The 16,383-nt window shown below is 46.1% G+C and overlaps 1 protein-coding gene and 1 pseudogene across 1 annotated transcript; one reads left to right on the top strand and one right to left on the bottom strand.

Moving 5' to 3' along the window:
- Positions 1-4,748: 4,748 nt before the first annotated feature.
- LOC103730206 (retinol dehydrogenase 7-like) lies at positions 4,749-10,468 on the top strand. The gene is made up of 4 exons (XM_008828379.2): positions 4,749-5,228; positions 7,697-7,955; positions 9,141-9,304; positions 9,828-10,468. Exons 1-4 carry the CDS (start codon positions 4,916-4,918, stop codon positions 10,043-10,045), a joined length of 954 nt encoding a protein of 317 aa, XP_008826601.1. The 5' UTR covers positions 4,749-4,915; the 3' UTR covers positions 10,046-10,468.
- A 4,048-nt stretch (positions 10,469-14,516) lies between these two features.
- Positions 14,517-15,237, bottom strand: LOC103730207 (annotated as a pseudogene).
- Positions 15,238-16,383: the final 1,146 nt, after the last annotated feature.

Genomic DNA, 16,383 nt, shown 5'->3' on the forward strand with positions numbered 1-16,383 from the left:
TTTTGAGTTCCATGTCCTGCATTATCTCTAGGGGGTTCTCATTGTACTCCTCTAGAGGACTATTGGTATTTGATGGGGATATGCTATTTTAGGTTTTTCACGTTATTATTTTTTCTCTATGATTTTGATATGTGAACTTCTTTTGTAGTTCCTGATTCTTGTGTGAGACAAAGCCTTCAAGTTTAGGTCTGCTTCTTTTAGTAAACTTTTTGTGCTTTTGTGGTTTACTTTTTGGGCATGAAAAGCTGGTTTGTCTAAGCTTCCATTTCTCTCTTTTGATTTTATATTGGAGTGGCCAAATTGCTTTTGTCTTCAGGAGTTCACACAGAGGCCCAAGTTAGATGAGGATCAGATGCTTTCTCCTAAGGTCTGGATCCTTCCAGGAAAGATGTTGTTCATCAGGAATTTGGGGGTTGGACTGGCCTGGGAGCAGGGCGCAGGAAAAATGCTGGTCTTGGGCAGCTGGTGGCTGTCCCACCGAGGGATGCAAAGGGAGGTGGGGACAGGAAGAAGCCCCACGGCTCTGGGGACTGAAGGGAAGAACTGGGTTGGTCTGGATGCAAATGATCAGGAAACAGTGGTGGCTCAAATCAGAGAGGTCAGCCCCAGTGTTTGGGGTGCCAAGACAAGAATTGGGACAGTACCCAGGCCAGGAAGAGAGATGGGCAGGGGAGGTGGGAGGGTTATGAGGCTGGGGGAGTCAAGGCACTGTGGGCACTGATGGACTTACCCAGGAAAGAGGCTGGAGGGTCGTGCAGCCCAGGGAAGCAGAAAAAAAATTGTTTTTATTTATGTGTGTGTGTATGCGTGTGTGTGTGTGTGTGTGTGTGTGTGTGTGTGCATGTGTGTATGCTTGTCACATGTGTAGGGATACCCACAGAAGCCAGAAGAGGACACTAAACCCTGGTAGTGAAGTGTGATTAGGAAACCAAACTTGGACCTCCTAGATGAGCAACAAGTGTTCTGAAATGTTGAGCCACCTTTTTACCTCTTTATTTATAAGTTTTTACTTGCTTTGGTTTTTTTGAGACAGACTCCTGCTATGTAACACAGGCTCACTATGGCCTTCTGAATCTCCTATCATAATGTCTCCAGTGTTGCCATTTTATATTTAATCAATACACGAAACACTAGCATCACACATAGTAATGGGGTACCATGTACTATGTCAAGGAAATTGTAGAATTTATATTGAGTGTTGGGTCCAGCATCTGTGTGTTGAAAGAACAGGATGATCAAGAAGAGCTCTCAGGAGCTGGGAGCCTCCAAATGCTCCTATGAAGCTCAGTCAAGGTCAGATCAGATCTTCCAAAGCAGCATAAGGCCTGTGCATGGTGACTCACTTCTGTAATCTTAGCATTTTAGAAAGTTGAGGCAGGAAGATCACTATGAATTCAAGGTGAGCATGGACTACATAATGAGATCCTGTATCAAGAAAAGGAAAGGAAAAGAAAGAAAAAGAAAGCAGAGCACGAGCTTGATATAGAATCTGAAGCCTCTTGAATTTCATAGTTCTCTCTACATGTACATATACCCTGTACCCTCACACACAAATCACATTGCAGTAAAACTAACTAACCTACCACTTACTTTGTAGCCTGGAAAGGAAGCTGCTCATGAAGTTTACACTTACTCAAGCGTCCTCTCCTGAGAATCAGAGAATTGTCAGGGTCCAAGTTGTCACTCATGCTGGGCTCCACTAAGTGTGGGCCTGTACCCAGATCGATCCTATGTTCCTAAGCATGGGTTGGGGCTCAAGGGCACCATGATGTGACTAAAGAAAGTAATTAAAAGAAAATGAGATACACATAGTCCAAGTCCACATCATAAACTATTGGAGGAATCCCCTTTCTTTCTCCTTCCAGATTTCTCTGTTGAGGGAAGGGTTGAGTCTACTCAGAGGGACCTGTGAGCAACTCTTCAGGTGCCATAGGAAGCTCCCACACTCATTCCCTGTGCTGTCATGGCCCTCTGGACTGGATTAGGTTCAACTTCAAGTCTCCAGCCACTAAAGCTTCACCCTTTTAGGACATGTTTCTTCTTTGCTGTGTCCTCAGTTCAGATTAAGTAGGGGCTAGATGCTGGCAGGGCTGGACACAGGCTTGCACAATGGGCCCACTTTCTAACCCTTGCAGCACTGCTTTTAGTCTCCATTTCTCCTCTTCATGCATTGAGAAGAGGGAATGGAGTGAACTGAGTTGCCTTGACCTTTTGCTGGAGAGAATGTTTACCACCTGGCTGAGCTGGACTCCCCTGGAATTTGATCCCAGCAGGTGACTCTGCTCAGATTTTGTCTCAATAACGCAATCTGGGAATGTGAGTGGCCAGTGTTGAAACACTCAGAAGTTCAGACCAAACCTATCTACCCCAGGACAGTGAAGAGGAACAACTGATCACTGTCAATTGGTTTTGTTCAGGAATGCTAGTGGGGGGATAGATGGGTTAGAGGAATCTCCAGGGGACAGGTAGGTGTCTCTGAGGATTTCTCTTCAACCCAGTGGCTCCAGGTGAAGGAGTCAAACCTAGACTCCTAGTCTCTCTGACTCTATCTGGAAATTCCAGGGACTGTTCCAGATCCTGGAATGTTCTAGAGGCTCTTGACCCCAATTAGAGTACATGTTGCTGTTAGGATGAGTAAGAAAAGAGCAGTAGCCAGGTGTGGTGGCACAGGCCTTTAATCACAGCACTCAGGAGACAGGCAGGCAGATCTCTGTGAGATTGAGGCCAGCTTAGTCTACATACTGAGTATCAGGTTAGTTGTGGCTACAGGGAGACCCTGTTGCAAAAAGAAAAAAGAAAAGGGCAGTAGGTTTGGGGAGTGGGAAATGCTACTGTATGGGTGGCCCTAAGGAATTGACAGTGGCTAGAACATGGTGTTGCTGAGAAAAAAATGCCAGCAACTTTAGAGTCCCTAACTCCCTGTTGCTGTAGTAAGCATTTGAAGGAAGATCTTAGGAGCTATTGATGGAGAGGAGCTGGAGATGGAAGAGAAGGAAGAGGAGGAGGAAAAGGAAGAGGAAAAGGAGGAAGAGGACAAAGGGGGACAGGAACAGGAACGGGAGCAGCAGGAGAATGAACAGAATTAGCAGAAGAAACATGAGCTCAAGGCCAAGCAAGGCCACTAGAAGGAAGAGGGGCAGAAGCAGCAGGAGCAGGAAGGCAAGTAGGGATTAGGCAGAAGCAGGACCAGAACCAGGAGCAGGCACAGCTACCCACATTGAGGGAAAAATGGCCTAGTGCCAGGTCTGCAGTTTACATCCTGCTGATAATCAAGGCCTACTTACTCTTATGGCATGATTTACCCATTAGAGAAATGATAAATGAAGGCCTTTAGGGGATGGTCAGAGCCAAGAATCCTTGGTGTTTCTCTGCCACCCACTCCTTTATCTAGCTCCATACCCTTCTTTGTTCCATGTCCTGTGGGATGTGGCATGCTGTACCTCACCTTAATGTTCTCTATGGACGTCCTATGAGATCCAGACTCTAGCACTGCCTCAAGACTCCTGAGGAGAAGCTCCTTAGTTAGTCCACATGGGATGCAAACTGGACTAACACCTTTTTGGTCTGTAGCCTCAAGGTTCCATGTGTCTGGATGTTTTTAACCCTCAGTGACTGAGGAGATCTGGATTCTATGTGTATGACCATACAGGGTTGGCCTCAGAAATGGAGGGTAGATGACAATACGATTGGCACTAAGGATTCACTTTCTGGAACAAATCCAGTCCTAGTGACCAAGGAAGAGCTCCAAGGTGCCATGAAGCCTAAGAAAGAAAGGCAGACAGATATAGGGGTACACAGAATGCATCGTATGAAGGGAATTACTAACTGATGTGTGTGCCTTGGGAGCATCAAGACTAGTTTGACTCCTGCAAGTTGGGTCAGAAAAGGGGTAGAAATTATGACTAAGGAGAAATGTGACTTCATTCTAGTGGAAAGTCTATGGTTTATTTTAAGCTGGAATCAGACAATTGGGTAGGCACATCCCTAGAACCAGGAACTTAGTTGTAAAGCTTGGCATTCCACTCTAGAGGTTTTATCTGCTTGTAGTTGGCTGTGAAATCATGCAGGAAATACTGGCACAGGTTAGTTTGGGACAGTCATGGTGGTTACAACACATGATGGTCATGCTCACGTCCAGTTGATTTTATACAGTCAGGAGTAGGGTATCTTGAGGAGGTGAAAGCCCCTTCCCTCTTCAGGCAACTGTGGGAGATGTTTCTGGGGCTCCAGGACCCATCACCTTGCATGCATTTGAGGCCAGGCTCCCTGTTTGGGGTTCACCATTTCTTTTTTCCAGATAATTGCTACGCCAGGAAGGCACTGAAGTCTTCCTGACCTCTCTTTGACCCTACCCTGTAGTTTCACAGGGAATGATAGTAACCTAGTTTTCTGAGGAGTGATTCTGGGTGCGAGCCTGATGAGAAAACCTGAGTTCAGAGAAGGATTTCCTGGTAAATATGAAGTGAGTTCAAGTGCAGGTTGTCAATAGCACCTACCTGTGTTCACAAAGTTTCTGATTCAGTGGCACTGAAGTAAGATGTGAAGACCCAATCTAAACCTAGAACTTGATCTAATGAGGCATGTATTATGAAATGTGTATGGACTTGTGCCCAGGAGGCAGAGAGATATCAAAGGACTAGAGAGGTATTGCTGAACTGCTTTGTTTTCCTTGGCAGTAGGACAGTAGATTCACAAGGACATTTATATATGAGAAGACCAAGGGCAGTTCAAAGAGCAGAGAGGTGGGGCGTGAAGAAAATGTTCCAGGAAGACAGTGATCAGGGAGCAAAGTAAGAACTCCATGCCAGAATCTGTAAGCCGCTCTGCCTACCACATTGTCAGTATTCCTACTACTGTCTGAACAGAGGCCAGGCTCACTTTTACAAGGAGTGTCTGTGCCTGTCCTCTACTGGTCATGTGGCTCTACCTGCTGTCCCTGGTGGGCCTGTGGTACCTCCTGCGCTTGTATAGGGAGAGGCAGGTGGTGAGCCACCTCCATGACAAGTATGTCTTCATCACTGGCTGTGACTCAGGCTTTGGGAACCTGCTGGCCAGGCAACTGGACATGAGAGGCATGAGGGTGCTGGCTGCATGTCTGACTGAGGAGGGGGCTGAGCAGCTGAGCAAGAAGACATCAGACAGGTTAGAGACTGTGATCCTTGATGTCACCAAGACAGAGAGTATTGCTGCAGCCACCCAGTGGGTGAAGGAACGTGTTGGGGACAAAGGTAACACCCAGACTTCTGTCTTTGTCTATTGGTTTTGTCTCTCTATGTGAAGGGAACACCCCTGTGTGACCCTGGTAATATTCCTAAGGGAAGTGCTGGAGAGATGGCTTAGCAGATAAGAGCCCTGACTGCTCTTGCAGAGGACCCAGGTTTGATTCCCAGCACCCACATGGCGGCTATGAACCGTCCTTAACTCCAATTCCAGGGGAATCCAAAGCCGTCTTGTGACCTCCGCGGGATTGCACGACATGGGTGCACTCACATACATGCAGGCAATATACTCATACACGTAAAATAAAAAAATAATAAATAAAATATTTTTTAAAAAAGATTCCTAGAGGGGTATTGAGGGAAGGTTTGAAATAGCACCAATATCCTTCCCCTCCCCAGCAACCAGCCTGAGCGTGTTCTCCCTCCAGCCCCTCCCTCCTGTTCTTGAAATTCTCTATTCTTTGTGGAAAGGTACCCAGGTGAGGATTTGTCTTCCAAGTTTCTCCCTGTTCTCTGCCATGTTTTCTACGCAGATAGTCTAGATTGCTTGATGCTGAGTGCCAGGTTAGCAATAGGGCACTTTTGTGAGCAGGGGAAAGGCCTGAGGTTCTGGGCTATGTTCCCCAGTGGCTGGACCTTCCCAGAGTGGGTCTTCTTTCTCAATACTGTAACTTAGTCTTCTTTACCATCCGCCAGCCTCCATGCTGAAAGCCAAGTTTATTGACATGTTCATATGAGGCATCACAAACTCAATGATTTAAAATAATTTAACCTTAAAATTTTTTATTTTATTTTATTATTTCATGTAAACGAGCACTTTGCCTATATGCAATGTAAGTGCCCTATGTATGTGCTTGGTCCCTTAGAGGCGGGAAGAGGGCATCGGATCCCCTGAAACTGGAGTTAAGGATGGGTGTTAGCCTCCATGTGGGTGCTGGGAACAGAACCTGGGTCCTCTGGAAGAACACTAAGTGATCTTATCAGTTGAGCCATCTCTCCTGCCCCTAGAATAATCTAACTTTTAACAAAGCCCTACTAACGTAAACATATCTTGTGAATGCATACTAGAATTCTTTTGTACATTTGTGTTTGTTTTGTTTGCTATTGGTTTGTGTTTTGGAGACAGGGACTTGCTGTAGAGCTGGCCTTGAGCGGATGATCCAGCCTTGGCATCCTGTGCTGGAATTACAGGCATGTTTCCATCATAAACACTGTCTTAGTAAACTTCTATTTACTTCAGTGTAAGTGTGTGTGTGTGTGTGTGTGTGTGTGTGTGTGTGTGTGTCCTAGAAATAAAGTATCTTGTTTGAACAGTAATCATTTCCATAAAGCAAGGCATGGGGTTGAGCTGAGGAGGCACATGGCTTGTTGGGCTAATTCTTTGAGATCAACAAATGCCACTCTTGACTTAAATCAATTAATTCCCAGTTCACCCTGCATGAAAATTAACAGTGAAGATGTGCTGGTTAGCTATACATATGATGTTAAATCTTGCAAAGTGATGCCTGAAGAGCCATAACTTGGTGACCAAAAGGGATGAGTGAGGGTGGCCCGTGTGTGAATGGGAAGTGAGAGTGCCCTTTTTCGGCATAGAGGGTAGGCTCACATACTATTGATTGGCAGGAAGTATTGCCTCTTTCCTCAGGATGGCCTTGGGTTTTGCAAGCATCTCAGCAAAGTTACTTATTATTGATATTGGCTGAGTGAAGGCCAGCTTTCCTCACAGCACAAACACAGCACTGTTGTCTAAAGTTTCTTCCAGTGGGAAGCGAGAGTGCCCTTTTTCGGCATAGAGGGTAGGCTCACATACTATTTATTGGCAGGAAGTATTGCCTCTTTCCTCAGGATGGCCTTGGGTTTTGCAAGCATCTCAGCAAAGTTACTTATTATTGATATTGGCTGAGTGAAGGCCAGCTTTCCTCACAGCACAAACACAGCACTGTTGTCTAAAGTTTCTTCCAAATAGAACTTTATGTCTTTGCTTTTCAATCAAGCTCCATTCAGATATTAGCTTTACCTTTTCTTTATTTTTTCTTTGTCTTTTCCTCCGTTCCTAATTCTTGTTTTGTCTTTCTTTGCTCTTTGAGAGAGAAAAGGTAGCTGCATCTAAATTGCCCAGAGAAATCTAAAAAAGTGTGAAAGAATAAAGGATCTCTAAGGATGACATTAATCTATAAGCACAGTTTCCATGTGTTCATATTAATGGAGGGACAATATGCCTTCCACATCTGTTCCCATGATCTGTAAATGTGAAATGATTGCCTGTTCCTTTCAGTGGGTCATGAAGAGTCAAGGGAGGAAAGTATCCATACCATCAGTTAGTAGCTTCTGGGATGGGTACCCCAGGGCCCACTGCTGAGATCCTGTTGTTAGTTGTATCCTACTCTCCATCCTTTCTGAAAAGTCTCACCGTGTAGAATGTGAAGCTCAATTATAATTGTGCCTGTGTGACTCTCTCTTCTTCCCGCTGTCCTCAGGACTCTGGGGTCTGGTGAATAACGCTGGCATCTCTGTCCCCATCGCTCCCAATGAGTGGCTGAACAAACAGGACTTTGCAAAAATACTTGATGTGAACCTGATGGGGGTGATCGAGGTGACTCTGAGCATGCTGTCCTTAGTGAGGAAGGCCAAGGGCCGCGTGGTCAACGTCTCTAGCGTCATGGGCCGGTTGTCTATCTGTGGTGGTGGTTACTGCATCTCCAAGTATGGTGTAGAGGCATTCTCGGACTCCCTCAGGTATTGGACAAGATGGGGCTCCCTGAGGGAAGCTTTGGCAGGATTTTAATTCAGTTGCAACCTTGGAGACCCCATCATGGAGAAGCCTCTCAATCCCTGGTTTGGGGGACTCTTGTCTTCTCTTCTCTGGAGTTAGGTGGTCCTTTTTTTGAAATTACCTTTCCATGTCTCTGGTATAGGGAAGGGCCCAGGCCTGAGTCAGTTAAACTTGCCCTACCCTGGAGGGGGATCTACAGTGGGAGTGTTTAGTTCGGGGGTGGGCAGATTTACTTTGGGGGTAATTTGGACCACGTGCCCAGTCTCTTGACTGCTATGAAGCTCAGCAAGATGTCCTTGAGGTAGGATGAACATCTTAGTCAACTCGACAGACACTTACCAAACTCTTGTTAGAGTCCACAATGACCATATTCTAGCATAACAGATGTCTGCCAAGCATTGTGGTGATCCTTTATCACATTTGTGGAAGGTCCTCTAGTAGGGGTCTGAGCTGAGGGTCGAACTTGACCTTGGAACCCTGGCTCCCAGTGCTTCCTGTATAAAAATTGTCACCAGCTCAGGTCCAGTGTGAATATAACCTGACAGCATGTACTACAGGATTCTCCTTGGCAAAAGGATAGGCCAGACATGGCAGGAGGAAGGCTGGATAGGTAAGCACATAGGCTTACAGAGAGGCTGAAGGCCCTAGAAAAACATGTGCTTTATGCTGTTGGCATGGCTAACTTTGGAATGGATTGAATCAGGGGAGCCAGGTACCTCACTTGGTTATAGAGCACAAGGTGGCTATAAGACTGCATGCATAGACTCAGTCCTTAAAGATGTCTTCAGGAACCACGTGGGAGCTGCTTTCAGGGTTCTTGGCAACAACTGTGGAGATGGAGGCCCAGTAGTAAAGAGGAACTGACTTGGTGATTTTTGCATGTGTGCTAAATGGAGAGAGCCCTTACATGGTGTCTTGGCACAGAATATCTAGTTTTAGACCAGTGGGCTGCATATGCCAAATACTAGGTGTGAGATTAAAAGTTCAGAAGCAATGCCCTCATCACAAGTTTCATTTCCATCTGTAACACAGCAAAGATCCAAAAACCTTTATCACCAAAATCTTCTGTTGGCATGTTACTGTATTATTACTGTGTTTTTTATTGAAAGACATTTGAAGTCTTTGACCTCTGACTGTCCGTCTTGCAGGAGGGAGTTCTCCTGTTTTGGAGTCAACGTGATTATTATAGAGCCTGGCTTCTTCAAGACTGTTGCAACCAGTAGTGAGGAACTATCACGGAACATCAAGAATCTGTGGGATCAGTCCAGCCCAGACATGAAGGAGATTTATGGGGAGAAGTTTCTGGCATCATGTAAGTGAGCTGTGGGAAGAGAAGCAAAGTTTGGTCCCGAATTCTTAGCCTACTATTACTGTTGCTAATAGTCATCCAGGCTCTTTTTCCTCAAAATGAGGACATTTAATCCCATTTCCTTGTGGGCCTGTGGACATGTGGTCACATTAAGAGGTCCTGGCTTTTAGAATATGGGGAGAGAATATGGGGAGAATATGCTCTCTTCCATTGAACCTTTCATTATCATGAGTTGAAAGTTAGATGTGAGGTACTACAAGAAACAACAACTTTCCATGGGCTTGAGTTTCCTGCCAGTGTTGGGAGAGACCCTGCAGTTATGCAGCCCAGATATTTCTCTAAACAGAGACACAGGTGGCTGAATGTGGACAGTTTTTCCTTGATGTTGTGTTGTGATACCTTGTGAGGGGCTTGGCTTCTGGGGGTGGGAGGCATGGATTCTTAGAGAACATTTTCTTTGTGCCGATCCCAGAGGGGGAGTGATGGGAGGTGGAAGACTACCGCAATAATTTCTCATTCTGTACAGACCTGACAGGTATAAAATCATTGGACCAAAAGTGCACAGAGGACCTGTCCTTGGTGACGGACTGCATGGAGCATGCTTTGACTTCCTGTCACCCCCGCACCCGGTACTCACCTGGCTGGGATGCTAAGCTCTTCTACCTCCCCATGAGCTACATGCCCACATTCCTGGTGGATGCCATGTTCTGCTGGGTCTTCTCAAAGCCCGCCAAGGCTCTATGAAGCACACATGTGTTTGCGTGGTTGGGGGAATATGGATACATTGTGAGTGACAGGATTCCTCTGTGAAGGAGAGTAGGGTCGATGGAGGGAGCTAATGCCACTAGGATATATATAGTTCACCTTCCTCACGCAAATGATTCTGCTGTGATAGTATTTAGAATGGAGAGGACCAGAGCAAGAGCCAAAGAATTCTGACAAGGGTTAGGGATTGAAAAGTGCTGGACTGATGGACATTGGGGGACACGAATCATACTCTGTAGACCACATTACACACACACACACACACACACACACACACACAAGAGTTTATTAAATTAGGTGGGGGCAGTGTGGGAGATGCAGAGTGAGAAGCAGATCCAAATGCCATGAAACTATATTGTATGAAAATCTCAAAATTCAATAAAAAATGCAAAAAAGAAAAAATCGCTGGATGATAACTTTTTGGGTTAGTCAGTTGCCCAAGCTCTGACCATCATGACCCAGAATGAGAGTCGACACAAAAGGGTATGTTGAGAGCTATCAGGGAAGGCTCTGCCTCCTGCCCTCTTCCTTAGGAAATGGATGTGTGTTGGCTAGTCTCCATCATCTGAAAGTACCTGTGCTTATGGTATGAAGGGGGAATGCAATTGCCAGCAGCCTGCTTCTTCTGGCTGTGGGTGCCAGGCCAGCAGGACTTGTTTGAGAGGTATTATGTCAGGTGGGGGTTCTGGCAGAGGGTAGAGGAACCAAGTTTTAATATATCTGAGAATCATGGCTTTCTTTGGATTCCTTCATTTTAGAATAGAAGTTGTAAAGATCACCTGTGCCCTGTGATTTGTTCTATGGCCTGGAGGAGCAGTAAGGTGTGGACCTCTGGGAGGAAGAGTCAGGGGAGGAGGGGGATGACTGAGGAGAGTTAGTGCAGGTCAGTTGGATTACCCTTGCCCTCTCTCAGGCCCTTCTTTCCCCCGAGGTGAGAGCAACTGCTTCCTTCAAGACTTCTAAGTAAGCTAGCTCACAGGATGAGGCAGAAGAGTGGGCATGCAAGATGTCCAAAGGAGAGTGCTGGGCCCCAGGTCCCTCTGCCAGTGAACTGAAGCCCTCCTCCCCTCAACCGCACGTCCCTGCAGACTCATTCACTTACCATCCCTTCGAGCTCATTGTGATTCTGTCTTGTTCCCCTCCTCATGTCCCCCTGCTCTCCCACATTCCTCCAAGGGCGTGGAGTGGGTGTCATTCTGGACCCTGATCTTTCATTTTCCACTCAACATTTGTTGTATAAGGGCAGGGATGCTCTTGACCTTGCCCTGGCTTCCTGAGGCCAGGCTCAGTGAGTTATGAGGTTTGTGATGATCTTCTCAAGTGTGAGCTGAGGAGAGACAGCATTTGCAGAAGGTGACAGAGATTCTTGGGCTCAGTCAAATTTCCATTTGGCAGAATCTTCTGTGTATCTGAGTTTCCTTCACTCAGTGTAATAATGAAGGCCATGGATGGTGTAATTGAACAACAACTTCTTTTCAGACAACTGCTACATCAGGAAGACACTGAAGTCCTCCTGTCCTCTCTTTTGGCCTCACCCCTGTAGTTGTCCAGAAAATGAGAGTAAACTAGTTTTCTGGGTGCTGAGTTTGATGAGGAAACCTGAGTCAGAGAGAGATTTCCCTGCAAATGTGATTGAGTTCAGTACATGTTCTCAATATCACCTACCTATGTTCACAAAGTCCTTGGTTAACAGTCACTGGAGTGCAACACTGATAACAAAATCTGAACCTGGAACTTGACTGAAGGGGCATATATTATAAAACATGCATGGATTACACATGACCAAAGGAGGAAGGGAGAAATCAATAGACAAAGGAGAATTTTTCTTTGGCAGAAAATTAGGAAGCTACAAAGGGCATTTATATATCAGAACCCCAAAAGCTCTTCAAAAGAGCAAAGAGGCGGGGCATCAAATAATGTTTCATCTGAAGCCCTCGTTTTTATTATTTATTATGATGATGAAAGTGAATCCAGAGGTGGCAGGTTGTAGGCAGATATCACTTTCCACGGGCTAGGGTTTTCTTACATAGTTGACAGAGATTTTGTAACTAGATGATCTTCTGACCAGAAATGTTTCTCTGACCAGAAATAAAGGTGGCTTAGTGAGGACAGTCCTTCCTTGAATTTGGGTTGTATTCCTCCTGATTAATTAAAGATCAATTTTTAGGCATTGCTTCTGAGTGTGGGAGGCATGGATTTTTAAAGAATCTTTTCTCAGGAAACCTTTCTTTGGTGATGGACTGCATGGGCATGTGCTGACTGCCTGTCACCCCTGAACCTGGTGCTCACCTGGCTGGGATGCCAAGTTCTTCTACATCCTCATGAGCTACCCGCCCACGTTCCTGGTGGATGCATGGTCTACTGGCCCTCCATAGAGCCTGAAAAGTTCCTAAGACACCAACACTTGTGTACATAGCTGAGGAAATATGGGTAAAGTGTGGCAGGGAGGATTCCTCAGGTGCAGGAAAAGTAGGGTGGGTGGGGGGATCTCATGTCCTTAAGGGACATAATCTATATTATTCATTCAAATCATTCTGCTGTCATACTACACAGGATTGGTGAAGTTCAGAAGAAAGAGCAGAAAAATTCTGCTGAAGGACTGGGTTATAAAAGAGCTGGTCAATAATCTTTTGAGTCAGGGGCCTGCCCAAGGCTTTGAGCCTCATGGCCCATTATGATCCACACGATTTGGGAGGTTGGGAGCAAATGGGAGACACTGTGCCTATTGCCCTCCTTCTGAGGACATGCATGGGCCTGGGTACCTACACCATTGTGTAGCATGGAAGTAACTCTTTCAAAATAACCTTTGTTCATGTTGTCAGGCGGGAGAGCCACTATCAGCAAACCGTGCCTTAATGGTTTGAGTGTCACATTCGCAGGCCTTGGTTGGGAGGGAGCATTCCTGATATACAATCTGGCAGAGGACAGAGAAACCGTGGCTTTCTTTGGATTCCCTTATTTTTAGAATAAAAGTTAAAAAGATCACTTGTGTCCTGTGATTTGAAGTGTGGCTTGGAGGAGCAGTGAGGCATGAAACACTGGGAGAAGAGTCAGTAGAGGAAGGGTATGACCTGAGGAGGGTTTGTACAGCTAAGCTGGATTATCCCTGCCCTCCCTAAGCCCTTCCTGCCACTGATGTGAGAGGCACCTTCTTCCTTCCAAGCCTTCTAAGTAACTTCACAGGATGACATAGAAGAATGGGCATGACAGGAGATGTTCAGGCGGGAGAGCCACTATCAGCAAACCGTGCCTTAATGGTTTGAGTGTCATTCGCAGGCCTTGGTTGGGAGGGAGCATTCCTGATATACAATCTGGCAGAGGACAGAGAAACCATGGCTTTCTTTGGATTCCCTTATTTTTAGAATAAAAGTTAAAAAGATCACTTGTGTCCTGTGATTTGAAGTGTGGCTTGGAGGAGCAGTGAGGCATGAAACACTGGGAGAAGAGTCAGTAGAGGAAGGGTATGACCTGAGGAGGGTTTGTACAGCTAAGCTGGATTATCCCTGCCCTCCCTAAGCCCTTCCTGCCACTGATGTGAGAGGCACCTTCTTCCTTCCAAGCCTTCTAAGTAACTTCACAGGATGACATAGAAGAATGGGCATGACAGGAGATGTTCAATGGGGACTGTATGTCCCAGGACCTTTACCTGGGAAACTGAGGCCCTTCTCCATTCACTAACACCTTCCCTGAAAACTCACTGCCTAACCATCCCCTAAAGTCATTGTGATTCTGTCCTGTGCCACTCCTCATGCTTCCCTACCTTGTTTCCCTCCCATACACCTTTAGGTCCATGAGTCAGTGTCCTTTCTGGACACCGGTGTTTAATTTTCTATACAATACTTGTTGCACAAGTACAAAAGTACTCTTAATTTTCTCGAGGCTTCCTGAGACCTGGTTGTGTGTGTGTGTGCGTGCGTGCGTGCGTGCGTGCGTGTGTGTGTGTGTGTGTTGTAAGGGTTGTGATGATCTCAAGTGTGGGCTGAGCAGAAAGTGGCAGAGATTCCTGGGCTCAGTTAGGTTGCTGTTGTGAAGAACCTCCACAGGTCTTAGTTCCCTTCCCCCAGTGTAAGAGTGCTGAACATGGATTCATTGGTGGAACATGGTATATTTGAACAAAAACTCCTTTTTCAAAGGAAAACCGAAATTAATGTCCAGTGTTATGGGGTCATTTGTTTTATTTACTTATTTTTAAGTGTTTACTTGTTTTGTTTTTTCATTCTTTATTTTATTACTGAACTACATTGTCCTATCCACCCCGCTCCGCCCCACCATAAAAATCTTACCCTGGTCCCCTATCTTCCCCCTCCTCACTTCCTCCCTCTAGTCCTGCACAAGTGCCCTGATTCTCTGCCCACTAGCTATTTTAGAGTGTGTCCATTGGGAAGCAATGAAGAAGCTACCCCAGAGCCTCTGTGGAGAATAGAGGGGGTTGAAGGAGCCTTAAAGGGGCTCATTTGAGGGCCTTGACCACTTGCTCATAGGCTGGCTTGATCTCATGGTCAGGACAGGTAGAGGCAAATTCTTCTCAAGCATAGGCATTGCTCAGGTACCAGTGCAGTCCTTTGACTGCTTCTGGGATGGTGAATCCTCTGTGTTTCTTACATGCCACGTATACTATGTGAAGCTTTGGCAACAGGTTGCAGACAGCCAGGGTAAGCTCATTGCCATCCAGAAACTTCCTCTGGAGATGCCCTCATCTTCAGCACAGGTATCATCCACTTCTGGGAGGGGGGATATCAAGTAATTGTCTAAACCTTCAAGGCTTTCAGGAGCCCCTTCTCCAGATTATTATTGAGTGCTGGGTGTGAATTTTTGATGTAGGAGAGAATTTGGCCAATATGTCCAGGCCAGCAGTGTTGGTTGGACTCAGGGTTCAGAGCAGCCAGCTTTGGGTACCTGGAAGGAGACAGCACTGCCTCCAGCAGTTCTGCAAGCTTATTGATGTCTCTGTGTACTTTAGAGCCATACAGCAAGAATGGGAGTTGCCCACCTGGGCACAGCTTCTGTACCATCTCCGTTCATCTCTTAGTGTCCACGGTGGTAAAGCTGAAGGTGACTCCCTTGAGCCAGAGCACCATGAACAGTCTCTGGGAGAAGGGGCAGCTTTCCGTCTTGGCCTCCTCACTGCCAGTCATCACAAAAAATTTGACTTGGGGTTGTTCTTCAGCCATGGTTGCGATTGGGGCCTGTTTTGGCTTTTAAGACAGGGTCTGGGTACATAGGCTGTCGCAAGCCACGACTCCGTCCAGCAGAGCTGAGGAAAGATGACACAGACACCAAGGTGAGGTTCAAGCTTCTTTTTCTCACTCTTCCTCTTTATTCTCTTATTCTCCTTTATTCTCTCACTATTCTCTCTTTGTTGTTTTCTCTCCTTATTATTTCTTATTCTCTTTATTCTATTCTTATTACACACTTCAGCTCTTTATATAACGTTCCCAACAGCCCTCCCCCAGTCAGGACAAATCAGGGCACACACACGCGAAGCGGGCAGGCAGAGTGGCAGCTCATTGGGCCACGTAGTAAGATCATCAGGCAGGCAACACATGTTCGGGCTCATCATGCTTCAGGGAGTTGGAGTAAACAAGCGAGGATCACGAGCCTTGGCAATCAGCCAAGAGTTGAAGTAAACAGCAGGAGGTTTGGCAGCCAGCCAAGGCGCCATCTTTGGCTGGCTCCCCGTGCTCGCTTCCCACAATAGGCTAGGCTGAGCATGATGACTTCAATATCCTGTGTTCTCAGCTTCTGGGTGGCTGGGATTACTGCTCGGCATTACCATTCCCAGCTTAATTTACTATTACTTGTTAGTTTTTAATGTTTTCTTTCTCTCTTGTGCTTTTTTGTGTATATGTGTGCATGGTTGTGTGTGTGCTGGTGTACACACACCAACTCACAAATCTCCTGTCCTCCTCCTCTTTCTCTTCCTCCTCCTCCTCTTCCTCTGCTTATCCTTCTTTTCTTTCTCCTCCTTCTTTTGAAACAAGGGTTTTCTATGTAGCTTAAGTTTACCTTGAGCTTTCAAATATCACTCTAGGATTAACAATGTGTGCCACAATGCTTAGCCATCCTTTTATTTTATTTTATTTATTATTTTTATTTTATGTGTGTGCATGTGTTGCCTGCTTGTAGGTAAGTGCACCTGTGTCCTGTAATGCCTGTGGAGGACAGAAGAGGCTGTTGGATCCCATGGAACTGGAGTTACAGACAGTTCTTAGCTGCCATGTAGGTGCTGGGATTCGAACCCGGGTCTTCAGCAAGAACAACCAGTGTTCTTAACCGCTGAGCCATATCTCAAGCTGTAACGATGGGAAAATTTACAG

The sequence above is a fragment of the Nannospalax galili genome, unplaced genomic scaffold (assembly GCF_000622305.1).
Source record: "Nannospalax galili isolate Female #2095 unplaced genomic scaffold, S.galili_v1.0 scaffold753, whole genome shotgun sequence".
NCBI lineage: Eukaryota > Metazoa > Chordata > Mammalia > Rodentia > Spalacidae > Nannospalax > Nannospalax galili.

Excerpts from the sequence above, each read along its gene's own strand:
- LOC103730206 (XM_008828379.2), top strand. The coding sequence starts at position 4,916 with ATGTGGCTCTACCTGCTGTCCCTGGTGGGCCTGTGGTACCTCCTGCGC. Across the intron at positions 5,229-7,696 it reads GGAACGTGTTGGGGACAAAG|GACTCTGGGGTCTGGTGAAT; the intron begins GTAACACCCAGA and ends CGCTGTCCTCAG. Across the intron at positions 7,956-9,140 it reads GCATTCTCGGACTCCCTCAG|GAGGGAGTTCTCCTGTTTTG; the intron begins GTATTGGACAAG and ends TCCGTCTTGCAG.